At 41.3% G+C, this 19,090-nt stretch overlaps 1 protein-coding gene across 1 annotated transcript in view; it reads right to left on the bottom strand.

The window, feature by feature from the left end:
- The window catches only part of brsk2a (BR serine/threonine kinase 2a), a 506,659-nt gene that overhangs the window by 23,246 nt on the left and 464,323 nt on the right, over positions 1-19,090 (bottom strand). The window contains exons 14-15 of the mRNA XM_029758477.1: positions 7,126-7,333; positions 6,485-6,533 (exon numbers count right to left, since the gene is read on the bottom strand). Of these exons, the coding sequence (XP_029614337.1) occupies positions 6,485-6,533; positions 7,126-7,333 (257 nt within the window). The remainder of the gene's footprint in view (positions 1-6,484; positions 6,534-7,125; positions 7,334-19,090) is intronic.

Below are 19,090 nucleotides of genomic sequence, written 5' to 3'. Positions count from 1 at the left end.
CTCAAAAAAGAGCAATTAAGTTTTGAAAACATCTAAAATACAGTGACCCATTCTCAAATCATTACCAAGCCATGCAATGCCAAGACCTGAGAAAAGAAAAGAGTCCCCTCATCCAGCTGGTCCTGGGGTTGAGTTCACAAACCTGTTTTACTAACACACTGAAGTCTCAGGACCAGAACATCCAATCAATCAGAAAAAACAAAATTACAACACAGGAAACACAAGCACAAAGCAAAATGCAGCACTATCTGGCCCTAAATTGACAGTACATCATGGCAAACTATTTGACCATGGTTACTGATCAAAACCTTAGAAAAACCTTGACAAAGTACACGCTCAGTGAGCACAGCCACTCTATTAAGAAGGGCAATCTCCCTGTAGAGGTAAGGCTGTGCAACCATTTAAACACAGCAGAACCGGAGACAGAGCCGCATTTCCTGTCAAAATGTAAAAAATATAAAACAATTAGTGTCATTTCCCCAAATTTGAAACCGTTATTGAAGGTTACAAAGACCTCTCTGATGAGGATAGGCTGCCCGTCCTGTTGGGGGAAAACGCAGAGAGCTGTGTGTTGGCAGCGCACTACATTGCTGCCTGCCATAAGTCGAGGGACAGTGTCTGACAGACCAACCAACCTGCACAGCCCCGACACCTCAACAGACACCCCGTCCAGACCAACGAGACACTCTCCCAGACCTGCGGGACCACCCCACCGGACCTATACTAGAGGATCCACCCTGGGAGGACCGACATCCAGACCACAGAACCACCAGCCACATCCACACCCCCTTCCCAACCAATCAATACCCCCACAAACTAACCATTCCCACACCCCATATTGGCCCCCTCAAATAAGACCTATTCCCCTTCGGCCCACCCCATGCCCCCAATCCCGCAAGGAGGGAGTCACTCATATGCCCAGGCCGTGAGCAGGCAAACAGGCCCAACCCCGACTCTCACACTAGCTCAAGCCAATGGCATGTACCAGATGCTCCGCAGGGTATGTATATAGTCAATTGTAGGCTTCGAGGGGACTGCTACGGTAGGTACACCTATAGCTAATCACTTGGCAGTAATACTGTAGACATCTTTATCACTGACCTCAACCCAGAGACTATCAGAGCGTTCACAGTTAGCCCACTGACACCCCTATAAGATCACAGAAAATCACAGTCTACTTGAACAGAGCAATACTCAATCATGAGGCATCAAAGCCAAAGGAACTGAATAATATTAAGAAATTATAAAGATGGAAGGAAAGTAGTGTGGAAACTTACCAAAAAACAACGCGGCAACAACAAATTCAATCCCTTTTAGACAACTACCTGGACAAAACGTTTCACTTTAAAAGTGAAGGTGTAAACTTGGCCGTAGAAACCCTAAACAGTATATTTGACCTCAGCTTTCCTATCAAATCAAAAAATGTCAAGCAGAAAAATGAAGATAATTAACAACAATGATAAATGATTTGGTGAGGATTGCAAAAACCAAAGAAAGAAATTGAGAAACCTATCCAACCAAAAACATAGAGACCCAGAAAACCTGAGTCTACGCCTTCACTAATGTAAACCACTAAAACAATACAGATATACACTTTGGAAAAAGAAGGAACAGCCCGTCAGAAATCAGCTCAATGTAATGTAAGAATCCATAGAATCTAACTGATTCTAGGAAAATTGGAAAACACTAAACAAACAACACGAAGAGTTATCCATCCAAATTGGAGATGTATGGATGAACCACTTCTCAAATATTTTTGTCTCTTTAATAACAAAGAACAAACAGCAAAAACATATACATGATCAAATACAAATCTTAGAATCAACTATTAAAGATGACCAAATAATGCATGCAGAGCAGAATTAGGCTGATACCTGCTAATTATCCAAATCCATAAAATAGCAATTCAATTCTACAAACACCTGAATGGGAGTGATTCTCAAACCTTCCATAACAAAGACATCACCTACAGAGAGATAAACCTGGAGAAGAGTCCCCTAAGCAAGCTGGTCCTGGGACAGAGCAAGCTGGTCCAAAACAGAGCAAACTAGAATGCTATCTGGTCCTAATGATTCACAACAATAGACACAAATCTGAAAGTAAAAGAATGGAATTAAGAAATGCATAAATATTAGGACGAGCAATGTCAGAGCGGCATTGACCAAAATACAGTAGAATACAGTATATACTGTACATATGAAATTAGTAAAACAGTATGTAAACATTATTTAAAGTGTTGAGTAACCGGTGGTAGCCGGCAAGTGATGACTATTTAACAGACTGATGGTCTTGAGATAGAAGCTGTTTTTCAGTCTCTCGGTTAAAGCTATAATGCAGCTGTACTGGCCTCACCTTCTGCATGATAGTCGGGTGAACAGGCCGTGGCTCAGGGTAGGTGTCCTGGAGGCAGTTTTGCCAACTCATTTTCAGGGGAAGTTGCTAGAGGCAGGTCGATTTGTTGCTAAAAGTTGGTAAATGACGTTGTGATATCGTTTCGTAATAACGTAAAACATTATGTAGAATACACAACGTTACTCAAATTGACTGGCCATCCCGGCGAAAAATATGATTTGACATTTGTTAGTTTAGATTTGTTTGTCACGTATTTTTTTGTTGTAAAAGTAATATAAACACAACACATTTTATATGATCAATTATTTTTATTTTTAAACACAACACATAATTATTGAACAATTACATATTACTGAACAATTACATTTTATTTATTTTTATCTAGTAGACCTACACATTCTGAACAATTATAGTTTTAAGCAGTGTATTGGTAGTTATTTATCATGTCTGGCTGCAAAAGTGCATTGTGAGTGGCGTCTGCTGCTAACATTACTCACAATGCACTTTTGCAGCCAGGAACGTGTGTTGTGACTGAGTGTGTGACAGAGAAAATCGTTTTATTGTGTCATTTAGAGGGAAAATGCATGCATTTTAGCGTTTGAGTCACTTTTCAAAAGTTGCTAAAAGTTCCAAATACATTTTTAAAAGTAGCTACATTTGTTGCTAGGAGCTGTTTGAAAAAAAAGTTGCCAGGGTAGTCTGAAAAGTTGCTAAACCTGGAGGGCAGGCAGTGTTACCCCGGTGATGCATTGGGTGGACCGCACCACCCTCTAGAGAGCCCAGCTGTTGCGGGCTGTGCAGTTTCCATACTAGGCGGTGATACAGCCTGACAGGGTGCTCTCTATTGTGCATCTGTAAAAGTTTGTGAGGGTCTTAGGGGCCAAGACGGATTTCTTCAGCCTCCTGAGGTTGAAGAGGCGTTGTTGCGCCTTCTTCACCACACCGTCTGTGTGGGTGGACCATTTCAGATTATCAGTGATGTGTACACAGAGGAACTTGAAACTGTTCACCTTCTCCACTGCGGCCCCGTCAATGTGGATAGGGGCATGCTCCCTCTGCTGTCTCCTGAAGTCCATGATCAGTTCCTTTGTTTTGTTGATGTTATGGGAGAGGTTAGTTTCCTGCCACCACTCTGCCAGGGTCCTCATCTCCTCCCTGTAGGCTATCTCGTCATTGTTGGTAATCAGGCCTACTACTGTTGTGTCGTCTGCAAACTTGATGATTGAGTTGGAGGTGAACAGGGAATACAGGAGCGGGCTGATCACGTGGGGCTTGTGTTGAGGATCAGCGTAGTGGAGATGCAGACGAGGATGGGGTTTAGTTTGTCTGGGAGCAAGAGGTCGGTGTCCGCCACGTGGCTGGTTTTCCCTGTGTTATCTGTTATCGTCTGTAGACACTGCCACATACATCTCGTGTCTGAGCCGTTGAATTGAGACTCCATTTTGTCTCTGTACTGATGTTGTACCTGTTTGATTGCCTTACGGAGGTAATCATTTTACATTTACATTTTAGTCATTTTAGCAGACGCTCTTATCCAGAACGACTTACAGTAGTGAATACATACATTTCATGCATTTTTTTTGTTTTTTGTATTGGCCCCCCCATGGGAATCGAACCCACAACCCTGGCGTTGCACACACCATGCTCTACCAAATGAGCCACAAGGAAGACACTGTTGGTATTCAACCATATTCCCAGTCACCTTGACGTGATTAAATGCGATGGCCCGCGCCTTCCGTTTTGCGCGAATGCTGCCATCTATCCACGGTTTTTGGTTTGGGTAGGTTTTAATAGTCACAGTGGGAACAACATCCCCTTCCTGATGAACTCAGTCACTGTGTCCGTTTATACGTCAATGTTATTCTCAGAGGAAACCCGGAACATATCCCAATCTGCGTGATCAAAACAATCTTGAAGTATGGATTCCGATTGGTCAGACCAGTGTTGAATAGACCTTAGCACGGGTACTTCCTGTTTGAGTTTCTGCCTATAGGAAGGGAGGAGCAGAATAGAGTCGTGATCTGATTTGCCAAAGGAGGGCGGTGGAGGGCCTTGTAGCCAGCCCGGAAGGGAGAGTAACACATTTTGAGAATTTTTGAAGCGCGAGTACTGTTGATAGAACTTCGGAAGCGTTTTCCTCAAATTTGCCTTGTTAAAATCCCCTGCTAGAATAAATGTGCCCTCAGGATATGTGGTTTCCAGTTTGCACAAAGTTCAGTGTAGTTCCTTGAGGGCCGTCGTGGTATCAGGTTGAGGGGGAATATACACGGCTGTAACTATAACCTCTTGGGAGGTAATACAGGTGGCATTTGATGTGAGGTATTCTAGGTTGGATGAACAAAAGGACTTGAGTTCCTGTACATTATCACAATCACATCATGAGCAGTTAATCATGAACCATACACCACCGCCTTTCTTCTTCCCAGAAAGTTCTTTATTCCTGTCTGCATGATGTACTGAGAACCCAGCTGGCTGTATTGACAGGGACAGTATATCTGGAGAGATCCATGATTCCGTGAAACTGAGTATGCTACAGTCCCTGATGTCTCTATGGAAAGAGATCCTCACCCTGAGCTTGTCTATTTTATTGTCCAGGCACTGAACATTAGTGAGTAATATACTTGGAAGCGGTGGATGGTGTGCAGGCCTTATGAGTCGGACTAGAAGTTCACTCCGAATACCTCTTCTCCGCTGGTGGCATCTCGGAGCAGCATCTGGGTTCAATTGCCCTGGGGGGGTATAAACAAAGGATCCAATTCGGGAAAGTCGTACTTCTGGTAGTAATGCTGGTGAGATACCAACGGTCTTATATCCAAACGTTATCATATAATGTCCTTTCTCTTGCATTTCAAGATGATGGGGGAATTTAAAAAAATCTTTTACCAGATCTAATGTGTTATATTCTCATACATTAATTTCATATTTCCACAACCTTCAAAGTGTTTCCTTTCAAATGGTATCAAGAATATGCTTGCTTCAGGTCCTGAGCTACAGGCAGTTAGATTTGGGTATGTCATTTTAGGCGAAAAAGGGTCCGATCCTTAAGGGGAACGCTTTGACAATGTACAGATTCAGTGAGCATAGCCTTGCTATTGAGAGAGGCCGCTGTAGGAAGACCTGGCTCTCAAGAGAGACAGGCTATGTGCACACTGCCCACAAACTGAGGTGGAAACTGAAATGCATTATCTAACCTCCTGCCAAATGAGTGAGAGAGAGTGAGAGAGAGTGAGAGAGAGTGAGAGAGAGTGAGAGAGAGTGAGAGCGTGAGAGAGAGTGAGAGCGCGCGAGAGAGAGAGAGAACTGTGGTGTGGGGATGAGTCTGAATACTTACTCTGGGGATGAGTCTGGTGAGATGCTGCCTTTGTATTTCCTAGGGTAGGATATACAACAGCATCTTTATATTTAGTTTACTCTTACATTGCTCCTAAGGGCTCTACTATCACTCCTAAGATATTTTCTATTGTTCCTAAAGTCTTTTAAGGGGTATTCTATTGGTCCTAAGTTCTGTCTTCTATTGCTCTTAAGCCGGGTTCCCCAACTAGTTTTATTGAATTTAAATAAATATAAATATATAGATAAATATATATATATATATACACACACACACACACACACACACACACACATAACTTTTTATTTTATTTTCATTGTTGGACAGAAACGACACCAGGATATCAGCTCCAAGTGATTTAATTTTGGAAATCTGTTCCCAAGTATTCCAACGCATAATAGAGAAACACGTGATTGTATATAAATGTAAGCAAGGTTTGAAATGATTGCGTTTTAATTAAATATTATATCTGTTTGGGCTTATTGCGGTCAATTTTCAGTCTACAATTTATTTATAATTATGTGCCGGCCACCCGACCATCCGCTCAAGAAAGAATTGGCCCACGGCTGAATCTAGTTGATGATCCTAGTCGTAAGGGCTCTACTATTACTCCTAAGGGCTCTATTGATACTACTTTGTTGGTGTGTGTGTACTGTGTTATGTGGAATTGGAGAAGACAGGTAAAGGTACTTACTCTGGGGTGGTGCTGTGTTTGTGTGCGTGTGTGTGTTACGTTAGTCAGTGTGTCGTATGTAAGGAGTGTGTTGTGTTGAGATGGAGAGGAAAGGTAAAGGTACTTACTCTGGGGAAGACTCTGGTGTGAGGCTGGACATCTCCTCTTGTGTGGGAACTGGGTAGAGAGAAGCAAGGTCACAGGTTAGAGAAAGCGCAAAGGTTAGAAAGGGGATCAAACGCTTGTTGCATTTTTTTTAACCTTTATTTAACTAGGCAAGTCAGTTAAGAACAAATGTTTATTTACAATGACGGCCTACCCCAGCCAAACCCTAACCCAGACGATGCTGGGCCAATTGTGCACCGTCCTATGGGACTCCCAATCACAGCCGGTTGTGATACAGCCTCGAATCGAACAAGGGTCTGTAGTGACGCCTCTAGCACGGAGATGCAGTGCCTTAGACCGCTGCGCCACTCGGGAGCCCAAATGCATGCAGCCTGCTCTCATAAAGTAACAATCAGAGCTGGCTTTCCCAAAGCCTTCATAGCTAAAGTAGTACTTTATTTCTCTTGCAGATCTATACTCAGAACAACAAAGTTCTTAATGTAACAAATGTTGTTCATTTACTCACAAAAGATTGACTGTCAAACATTGATTTTATAATTGTTTTCTCGCAGCTGTGCAGCTGAGTTGTGAACAAAAAGGAATGACTATTTTAACTTTGAAGGCTTTAGGAAACCCATTTCTGTGCTTTTTCCTCCCTCAGTACCTTGTAGTTTCCTGCGGTGAAAGCGCGGCGAGCCCAGGAAGCTGTTCTTGATGGAGTTGAGGCGTGTCCTCCAGGGCATGCCGCCGATAGATGGGCTGGGGGGCGGCGTGGGGTTGGGCGTGCCCGCCGGGCTCTCCTTGGGTGTGTGCACAGGGGTGCCCTTGGGGGTGGGGAGGGGGCTGCCCCGGGGGGATGGGTGAGGGGTAACCTGTATGAGGGGGATAGATTTGGGACCGTAGTCAGTGCCCGAGTGAGAGGGAGAGGGGGTGGGCGAGGGCGCCACTGGGTGGAAGGGGTGCCATCGAATGGGCGAGAGGGGCACCGCGTCGTGGGCATGGGTGACAGAGAACTGGGGGGTTGTGGGGGAGGGCGTGGTGAGAGCAGGGCACCACTGCCCCATGGGGCTGCTCGGTGGTGCTCTGAGAGATGTGACAGAGGTGGCGGAGGAGGAGGGGGATGGGGGCTGGCAGGGGGTAGAGGTCTCCGACTTGGTGGGCACCATCACTGGACCGAGGGAGGGGGTCTCCAGAAGGGGGTTGGAGTGGGTGGACGCAAGGGGCTTGGGCAGCAGTTTGGGCTTGGCCGGGAGGGTTTGGTTTCTGGGGTCGGGTGGTTGCAGCTGCCCGCTGTCCGGGGCCAGGGAGTTGGGGGTGGGGGCGCGGTGAGCAACTGTCCAGTTGGTGTGGGGGGCAAGGGGCTCGGGGGAGGGGCAGGGGCTGGAGTTGGGCGACTGGGAAAAGTCTGGAGACGGGGGGGGTACACAGAACTTTCTGAGAGGCTACATTTTGGGTAGAAAGAAGGGAGCATACACATAATATGAACAGTACCAAAAGCAGGGGGTGCACAAAGACACACAGACGAACACACACACAAATGCCCACACATGCAGATTCAACGCAGAGCATACAGCCACAAAGCGAGCAGCGAGAGAGACAGCCAGGCACAGATAGGCAGGTGAGGTGTGATACAGTAATGATGGATGGATGGAGGGAGGGGTATATAAAGAAAAAGACAAAAGAAGAACAAACACGGAGTCGGTTAGCTCATTCAGCCAATCGGCCAAGTAGAACGGCAACAAGACCATGGGACAAACAGTGTAAACAGAAAAACAAAACAACAACATCGCAAGCATTCAAAACAGACAGATGTTAAAAAAAAGTGCAAAAGTATGACACGAAAAGGTTTACTTTATATTGGCATGTGATATAAGGTGATGTGCTGTCAGTGACCAAAGCAAGCAAACACACACAGAGGTTCTGTGTGAAAGACAAGGCAGGCTAGCTGCGTGAGCAAGGCTTTTGCTGAGACATGAAAACCATGGACACTTGGCCTGGTATACCTTTTTATTCTTTAAAGGGGCAATCTGCAGTTGCCACATCCATTTTTGGACTTATAAATGAATGATATGTAACCATTGATTCTTGAAGAATATAACTTATTAGTGCCTCGTGAGCTTAGCTCAACTGTTGTACCCCATCAGAACCCAAAATATAAGAGCCTAATACAATCAGATCCATTTGAGCCTATATCCTCATAGCTGATGTTTTGACGGTGTCCGAGTTGGAACTTACTTAGATCTGTCAAATCCACAAGCAGCTCATGGCATTATACCTAAAGCTGACATTGACATTGGCAGCACGGAGTCGCATTGAGATAAATCCAACGCAGCCTTGTTTTCAAGCCAACACTGGAATGTAAGATGTAATCTACACCTCGATTAGGCTGATAGAAATCCTCAATATTTAGTTGAATGATAGTCAATTTGAGCGTCATTATTTCTATAAAGCCTACATTTTCTCGTTCTGAACTTCTAACATGAGTGGGATGAGTGAGGCTTCGTGACAATGATCAAGAGCAGCTGCTCACCGATTTGACAGCTCCAATGCAGTTACACCTCCGACACCACCAAACCATCAACTATGCAGGTGTCGGCTATCACCAGTTAATGCTTGATTTGATTGAATCTAGGCCTGAGCTTATTTAACTCCAATGTTTGTAAACAAAGTAAATGTAAACAAATACTATAAAGCTTTAAAATATGGTTCAAACTATTATTTTTATATAATGGATGGTCAGTCCTTGCATCCATAGCTCTGACTATGAATTTAAGAGTGGTTACATTTCTCCAGCCCAGTCCCTCTGTCACGACTTCTGCCGAAGTCAATGCCTCTCCTTGTTCGTGCGGTGTTCGGTGGTCGACGTCACCGGCCTTCTAGCCATCGCCGATCCATTTTTTATTTTCCATTTGTTCTGTCTCGTTTTTCCGCACACCTGGTTCTCATTGTACCTCATTATGTGTTGTGTATTTAACCCTCTGTTTCCCCCATGTCTTTGTGTGGTATTGTTTATCTGTGTTGATGTATGCGCACGTTAGTCTGGTTGCGCTGGGTTATGTATACCCATTTTGTATTTCGTGTTCATTGTGCCATGTGCTTTGGTTCGACTGAATAAAAGTCTCCGTGTGCTACCAAATACCTGCTCTCCTGCGCCTGACTCCCTTGCAGCCACTTACGCATACCTGACACCCTCAGCTTTTTACTGAAATGGGCGGGGAAAACGCTTCGCTATTGTTTCAACTGCTGGTTGCCGCTTAGAATTTTTTTAAACTTTTTAAAATACTTCATAGTTATGAGTGCACCACTTCTTCTGATTATGTAGTAACAAACACTCTCAAGTGAGACACAAACCACGTTTCCATCCACAGTTTTAATGTGAATGAAGTCATACTGTATAAAATAAAATCATGACAGCTATGATGGAACAGGAAGTTTAGGTAAAATGTTATAATTGCAGACAGATCATCTGTTTGTTTGACGTGGTGGGATCTATTTTTGTGTCTGTAAAATGCATTAGGCGAGAAATGGCAAATATTGATATAATAACCATCATGTTAAAGTAAACTTGGAGTCACGCAATGATATGGTTTGTGGTCCTCCTACTACAACTCGGGAAATCATGCAGTTTATTAGGGTACGTATTAAATACAGTGCTTTCGGAAAGTGTTCAGACCCCTTGACTTTTTCCACATTTTGTTACGTTACAGTCTTAATTGTAAAATGTATTAAATCATTTTTTTCTGTCAATCAATCAATCTACACACAATACCCCATAATGACAAGGAAAACAGGTTTTTAGAAATGTTTGCTAATTTCTGAAAAAGAAAACTGAAATATAACATTTACATAAGTATTTACACCCTTTACTCAGTACATTGTTGAAGCACCTTTGGCAGCGATTACAGCATCGAGTGTGCTTGTGTATGACGCTACAAGCATGGCACACCTGTATTTCGGGAGTTTCTCCCATTTTCTCTGCAGATCCTCTCAAGCTCTGTCAGGTTGGATGGTGAGTGTTGCTGCACAGCTATTTTTAGGTCTCTCCAGAGATGTTCAATCGGGTTCAAGTCCGGGTTCTTGCTGGGCCACTCAAAGATATTCAGAGACTCATCCCGAAGCCACTCCTGCGTTCGCTTGGGTGTATGCTTAGGGTCGTTGCCCTGTTGGAAGGTGACCCTTCACCCCAGCCTGAGGTCCTGAGCGCTCTGGAGCAGGTTTTCATCAAGGATCTCTCTGTACTTGGCTCCATTAATCTTTCCTTTGATCCTAACCAGTCTCCCAGTGCCTGCTTCACCATAGGGATGGTGCCAAGTTTCCTACAGACGTGACGCTAGGCATTCAGGCCAAAGAGTTCAGTCTTGGTTTCATCAGACCGGAGAATATTGATTGTCCTTCTGGAAGGTTCTCCCATCTCCACAGAGGAACTCTGGAGCTCTGTCAGAGCGACCATCGGGATCTTGGTCACCTCCCTGACCAAGGCCCTTCTCCCCTGATTATTCAGTTTGGCCGGGAGGCCAGCTCTAGAAGAGTCTTGGTGGTTCCAAACTTCTGTCTAAGAATGATAGATGCCACTGTGTTCTTGGGGCATTCAATGCTGCAGAAATCTTTTGGTACCATTCCCAAGATCTGTGCGTCGACACAATCCTGTCTCTGAGCTATACGGATAATTCCTTGGAGCTCATGGCTTGGTTTTTGCTCTGACATGCACTGTCAACTCTGGGACCTTATATAGACAGGTGTGTGCCTTTCCAAATCATGTCCAATCAATTGAATTTACCCCAGGTGGACTCCAACAAGTTGTAGAAACATCTTAAGGATGATCAATGGAAACAGGATGCACCTGAGCTCATTTTCTTGTCTCATAGCAAACGGTCTGAATACGTAAATACATAAATAAGGTATTTCTGTTTTTTTATTTGTAATATGTTTGCAAAAAAATTGAAAATATGGTTTTCAAATTTGTCATAGTTTTACTTATTTTTTTACCCATTTTAGAAATAAGGCTATAAAGTAACAAAATGAAGGGGTCTGAACACACTGTAAATACAAATATTCTCACTCTTATCCATAAAATCTCATCAGGTAGACAAGCCTACCTGCACTGTATCTGCAAGTTTTTGCCTAGAGCACATGTGCCATGACCAGAGTAGGCACATTTGCTATTTAACAGAGTTTGTGTGACAAAGCTATCGGTAGAGTTGAAAGTGCGATGGAAACACATTGAACTTTAGATTTTTATTCGGTACCTAAAAACTGTGTGCACCACATCATCAGGCACTGATTTTAATCTGCAACAAGTCAGTTTGGTGGAAACATACCACTGGTGGGAAAATGTGCATATTTTCTTTTTGCACATTTTTAAATATTCGCATGAAAATGTCGCCAATTGGGTGGAAACCTAGCTACAGAGGTGAAAACCCACGGAGAAATGGCTTCTAAATGTCTCTCTTAATCAAAACATAGAGTACATTGCTTACGCTGGATGTACTTCAAAGTGCTTAACAAAATAGAATAATACAAGTTGAGAAAGATAAAAAAAACTAAAAAGTTTTCTAAATGACATGAATCAAAATAGTAAAACAATTATTAAATAGAGAAAATAAAATAAATACAAGTAAATAAGATATATAGAATGGGATAAAATAGATAGTATGACTACAAGCACACTAAGTATAAGGTCAGCTAAAAAGGTGGTCTTTAAGTAATCATATTTTTTTGTGACAATGTGTATTTAATATTCTGTTCATATACAGTATTTTCTATTCATTACTTCCAACACTGTACCTGTGGGCTGCCACAAGATTTAAAAAAAATGGTAACACTTTACTTGACACCAAGTGTCATGACACAGTCATAACCATGTCAAAATGTGTCATAACAGCTGACTTAACCTTTCATAATATGGTCATAATACTATCATGACACAAATATTTAGATATGTTGGGACATATATTGCATTATTTTATGGCTGGTTATGACACCTACATAAGAGTGTCAAATGCCACAAAACCTACCACGGTAGTTATTTTATGGCTGTTATGACACCTACATAAGAGTGTCAAAACCCACAAATCCTTCCACACACGGCAAAACATTCCATTACACCACAGCCGACTTGTCAACAGTATGTTTATGACATATAACACTTTCTGAAATTGACCATGTTAAATTATCATTGTAATTACGCACATATTGATGTCAGACATGCACCTCCCCAATGCTGTCATAAAGTGTACTTTCTTAGTCCAAGTAAAATTGCACAGGATGGTCATAATGCTTCTTGACAGGGTCAAAGTGCATTTTCTTAGTCTAAGTGACACAAGATGGTCATAATGCTTCATGACAGTGTCATAAAGTGTATTTTCTGCAAGTTATTTAAATTATGATTGAAAAAAAACATGACTGTAAAAAATTCCAACAACAACAAAGGACTTAAGAAAAACTTTCAAACGAAAATAAACATTTGTTTAAAAAAATACATTTGAATGAATGTAGGTGTCATAATCAGCCATAAAATGATGCAATATATGTCACAACAGGTGACAGGCCAGCTGTTGTGAAATATTAGGACATGGTTATGACCATGTCATAACGTGTTATGATGCCGGTGTGAAGTAAAGTATTACCAAATTTTTTTTTACAAAAAGGTACATAACTACAAAGTATTTGATCATTTTGAACATATAAAGTTTCAGTAATAATAAATTCAATAAACAGTCTATATTAAAAAAAATACGTCGGCCTCCCCCGAACCTCCCATCCCATCCCATCCCATTCCCCCAACCCCACCCAGCCAACATGTCTTGACAAACCGGTGCACCTGGCACCTACTAACATACCCCGTTCAAAGGCACTCAAATATTTTGCCTTGACCATTCACCTTCTGAATGGCACACATACACAATCCGTGTCTCAATTGTCGCAAGGCTTAAAATTCCTTCTTTAACCTGTCTCCTCCCCTTCATCTACAGTACACTGATTGAAGTGGATTTAACAAGTGACATCAATAAGGGATCATAGCTTTTTCCCTGGATTCACCTAGTCAGTCTATGTCATGGAAAGAGCAGGTGTCCTTAATGTTTTGTATACTCTATATATACTATTTTTGTTGTTGTTTTGGCTCTGTACTCCAGCACTGTGGACTTGAAATGATACAATGACTATGAAGTTACAGTGCAGACTGTCAGCTTTAATTTAAGGGTATTTTCAGTTTAGAAATCACAAAACTTTTTGTACACATTTTAGGGGACCAAAAGTATTCGGACAAATGCACTTATATGTGTATTAAAGTAGTCAAAAGTTTAGTATTTGGTACAATATTACTAGCACACAATGATTATGTCAAGCTTGCAAATTTACAAACTTGTTGAATGCATTTGCTGTTTGTTTTAGGGGTCTTTCAGATTACGTTGTGCCAAATGGTAAATAATGTAGTGTGTCATTTTAGAGTCACTTTTATTGTAAATAAGAACATAATATGCCGCTAAACACTTCTACATTAATGTGGATGCTACCATGATTACGGATAATCCTGAATGAATCGTGAACAATGATGAGTGAGAAGGTTAGACACACAAATATCATACCCCCAAGACATTTGTTAATTTTATCATGGGTCGCCTACCTTGCCACATACATTTTGAAATCGCACTATGAATAAAATAATCCCAATCGCCAGAAGGGGGAACCATGGGAAGCATTGACCTACAGAAATTCAGCCGTGGCAATATATACATGTTGACAATAGATATTCTGTAAAAGGATGTTATTCCATCTACTGAAGTCAGATTTAATTGATTTGAGCATTCTGTTAATGTTTCTGGCAACGGTTTTATCTAAGGAAGGAAATATATCTACTAATATATCTAAAAAGACAAAACAAAAAAGAATTCTGATAAAACTGCAGTTCCTCACAATATAATGACAGCTCTTAATAAATATTGTTGGAAAATATAGACCAGTTCTATTAGACATTAAAATAAATTGTGTTAACACTTGACACCCAGTGTCATAACAATGCTCCTGCATTCATCCCAGACATCAGCAATATATCGTTAGGGTAGGTGCATGTCTGACATCAATATGTGTACACTTACAATTATAATTTAATATGGTCAATTTTAAAAATGTATATAACATAAACATACTGTTGACACGTAGGCAATGGTGCAATGGAATGTTTTGCCTTGTGTAGTAGGTTTTGTGGGTTTATGTAGGCGTCATAACTAGCCATAAAATAACACAATATATGTCACAACAGATCTAAATACATATGCCATGACAAGTTATGTCAGCTGTTATGACATATTATGGCACGGTTATGACTATGTCATAAAGTGTTATGACGCTGGGTGTCAAGTAAAGTGTTACCCAAATCGAGCAGTGATAGAAACACCAGATAAGTGCAGATGGAGTCTTGAGAGGCAGAAGGGCTGATTTGGTTACATAAATGGTATAACTTGAGATGAAGCTGGATTTATCTATGATCTTCAATAGGTTGGGGAGCGATTGAGAAACATTGTCTAGATATAGTAAAATATTGTCTGTGTATAATGAAATTAAGTGATCGGTAGATTTGAGGGAAATTTGTGTTATTTCCTTCAATTGAGAAATTGCCTGGGCCAGGGGTTCCATGGATAATAAAAATAGCGAAGGAGAAATTTGATTGCCTTGTCTGCTGCTTTTAGACATTCTGAACTGAGTTGAACTGAACTTATATGACCATTCAAAGCATTTTCTGCATCGAGAGAATACAGCCCAAAAAGCTGTTGCTTCTGATGAAGCGTTTCAGAAATGTAATAGTCAACGGAGGTTATCCGAACATAAACGTTTTTAACAAACCCGCTTTGGTCCATGTGGACCAATTTGGGTAAGTAAGTCTTGACACGACAACATTTTGGAAAACAGTTTAATATCTGTGTTTATCAAAGATAGGGGCGATAGTGAGAAGGTGCTATCCAATGCCCTTTTGAGTTCATTGAGAGATATTTGGGCTCCCAGTGACATGGATTCCTCTGTTGAGAGAAGAGGAGTTATTTTAGAAAGGACTTAGTCTGGCTTGGTGTGGATTTACAATCAGAGGTGTACAGTTGTTTATTGAAGTAGCTGGTTGGCCAGTAAACGACTAGACTGATTACCATGGAAGTAATGTTTGAGTCTAATGCGATGGATGGCAAACTCTGCTCTCTGTCTTAACAATAAATTCCGTTTTGTCTTGACTTTGGAAAGAGGAAGTAGCTATCTGGTCTAAAAAGGGTTTGTTAAGAATGCTGATATCTTCTTTAATTGTGATTTATTCAACCCAGATACAAAAGCAGTTGCATTATTTTTAATAAAACCTTTGGTGTCATCTCATAGAATCTGTGGGTCGACTGAATTATTGTCATTATGAATTAATTTAGTTAAATTTCAAAATGCTCACAGAAAGTAGGATTTGGTAATAATGAATTGTTGAAATGCCATCTTGTTTTTTTTTTTATTAAAGAAAATATGTGACCCATTTCAGGAAACTAGGCGTATGTCGTGGGTCACTACTTCACAGGAGAGCCATTTGAATGGAATATATATATATTTTTTATCAAAATGCATTTTTTGGCAGAAATGCCTTCTCGAACATGTGAACTTTCATGTGCCTTAATAACAAACTTGTATGCCATCTGTAAATACAAATAAAATGGTTAAATTACGAGCCTTGTTGGTTTAGCCAGAGAAAAAGTCAGCATCCTTCCCGCTTGCCATGATTGGCTAAGATAATGAGTGGGCTGGACATGCTGAGAGATGAGTTTGGATTGGTCTGCCATATATATAGCATGCTTCTGTCTATTTGAGCTGGTCAGTATGTATAGGTAATCTGTCTAACACAGCTTAAAAAAAATACTGCATAGTATAACTTGCAAAAACCTAATGTCAAGTTAAAGTGTACTGTTAGTTAACGTTATGTGTATGCTCTCCACTTTCTGGAGGAGTTTTGAAATCAGTGGAATTCGAGTTTGATAGCTAAGGAGATGGAGAAAACACCAGTCTCCAGATTGCATCTTCAAACTAAGGGCAACCATGGCATCCGGCAGTAGACGTGTCCAACCATGATGTATAACGGTAGGATGGTCTAGCTAGCTACATTTTCAGATATTATATGTTTCTAATTTTGACAGGAAGTGGTTTCATTTTAAGTTAAAGTGTACTGTTAGCTAGCTAATATTAGCTGGCTGGCTTGCTAGCTAATGCTATTTGTACAACCTTATTCTTCGTATCTCAGACACATTTGCTTGAATAGCTAGCTAGCATTGAACCTGGTTGCAAAATCATGCAGGGTAGTAATGTCATGAGTTGGGATTATGGTTCATTTTAAATTGCAAAAAGGGGCGGTTCTACTAAGCTAACATATGGAATTGTTTCAGGACGGTCATACCAATGATGAAACACTGAATTACTGCTATTAACCCATAGAAACGCAGTGAATAACCGATTCACTACATGGAACAACAGATATAAAACAAACAATCAAAATTAAGTTTGTTCTGAAGTGTCTGTTCTATATCTGAGAGATACAAAAAGATTGTGAATCATTATATATTTTTTAATGAATAGGAATTTTACTTATTTTAGGGACTAAACTATGTCTATATACAGAGCATTCGGAAAGTATTCAGACCCCTTGACATTTTCCACATTTTGTTACGTTACAGCCTTATCATCTAAAATTGTTTAAAACGTTTTTTCCCCCTCATCAATCTACACACAATAACCCATAATGACAAAGCAAAAACAGGTTTTTAGAAATTGAAAATACACATTTACATAAGTATTAAGACTCTTTACTCAGTACTTTGTTGAGGCGCCTTTTGCAGTGATTACAGCCTCGAGTCTTCTTGGGTAGGACGCTACAAGCTTGGACCACGTGTATTTGGGGAGTTTCTTCCAGTCTTTTCTGAAGATCCTCTCAAGCTCTGTCAGGTTGGCTGGGGAGTGTTGCTTCACAGCTATTTTCAGTTCTCTCCAGAGATGTTTGATTGGGTTCAAGTTCGGGCTCTGGCTGGGCCACTCTAGGACATTCAGAGACTCATCCCGAAGCCAGTCCTGCATTGTCTTGCCTGTGTGCTTAGGGTCATTGTCCTGTTGGAAGGTGAACCTTCACCCCAGTCTGAGGTCCTGAGCGCTCTGGAGCAGGTTTTCATCAAGGATCTCTCTGTACTTTGCTCTGTTCTTCTGTCCCTCGATCCTGACAAGTCTCCAAGTCCCTGCCACTGAAAAACATCCTCACAACATGATGCTGCCACCAACACGCTTCACCGTAGGGATGGTGCCAGGTTTCCTCCAGATGTGACGCTTGGTATTCAGGACAAAGAGTTCAATCTTGGTTAAATCAGACCAGAGAATCTAGTTTCTCATGGTCTGAGAGTCCTTTAGGTGCCTTATGGCAAACTTCAAGCAGGCTGTCATGTACCTTTTACTGAGGAGTTTCTCCTGTCTGGCAACTCTATCATAAAGGCCTGATTGGTGAGTGCTGCAGAGATGGTTGTCCAATCTCCACAGATGAACTCTGGAGCTCTGTCAGAGTGACCATGGGTTCTTGGTTACCTCCCTGACCAAGGCCCTTCTCCCCCAATTGGTCAGTTTGGCCGGGTGAATAGCTCTAGGAAGAGTCTTGGTGGTTCCAAACTTCTTCCATTTAAGAATGGTGGAGGCTTGGTTTCTGCTCTGACATGCACTGTCAACTGTGGAACCTTAAATTGACAGGTGTATGCCTTTCCAAATCATGTCCAATCAATTGAATTTACCACAGGTGGACTCCAATGAAGTTGTAGAAACATCTCAAGGATGATCAATGGATACAGGATGCACCTGAGCTCAATTTCAAGTCTCATAGCAAATTGTATGAATAAATATGTAAATAAGGTATTACTGTTTTTATTTGTAATAAATTTGGCCAGCATCCCGGAGTCGCCTCTTCACTGTTGATGTTGAGACTGGTGTTTTGCGGGTACTATTTAATTAAGTTGCCAGTTGAGGACTTGTGAGGCGTCTGTTTCTCAAACTAGACACTCTAATGTACTTGTCCTCTTGCTCAGTTGTGCACCGGGGCCTCCCACTCCTCTTTCTATTCTGGTAGGAGCCAGTTTGCGCTCTTCTATGAAGGGAGTAGTACACAGCGTTGTACGAGATCTTCTGTTTCTTGGCATTTTCTCAAATGGAATAGCCTTCATTTCTCAGAACAAGAATAGACTGACGAGTTTCAGAAGAAAGTTCCTTTGTTTCTGGCCATTTTGAGCCTGTAATCGAACCCACAAATGCTGATGCTCCAGATACTCAACTAGTCTAAAGAATGCCAGTTGTATTGCTTCTTTAAAATCAGCTCAACAGTTTTCAGCTGTGCTAACATAATTGCAAAAGGCTTTTCTAATGATCAATTGGCCTTTTAAAATGATAAACTTGGATTAGCTAACACAACGTGCCATTGGAACACAGGAGTGATGGTTGCTGATAATGGGCCTCTACGCCTATGTAGATATTCCATAAAAATCTGCCGTTTCCTGCTACAATAGTCATTTACAACATTAACAATGTCTATACTGTATTTCTAATCAATTTGATGTTATTTTAATGGACAAAAAAATATGTTTTTCTTTAAA

This window comes from Salmo trutta, chromosome 7, assembly GCF_901001165.1.
Source record: "Salmo trutta chromosome 7, fSalTru1.1, whole genome shotgun sequence".
Lineage (NCBI taxonomy): Eukaryota > Metazoa > Chordata > Actinopteri > Salmoniformes > Salmonidae > Salmo > Salmo trutta.
This window is presented reverse-complemented; position numbering and strand designations above follow the sequence as displayed.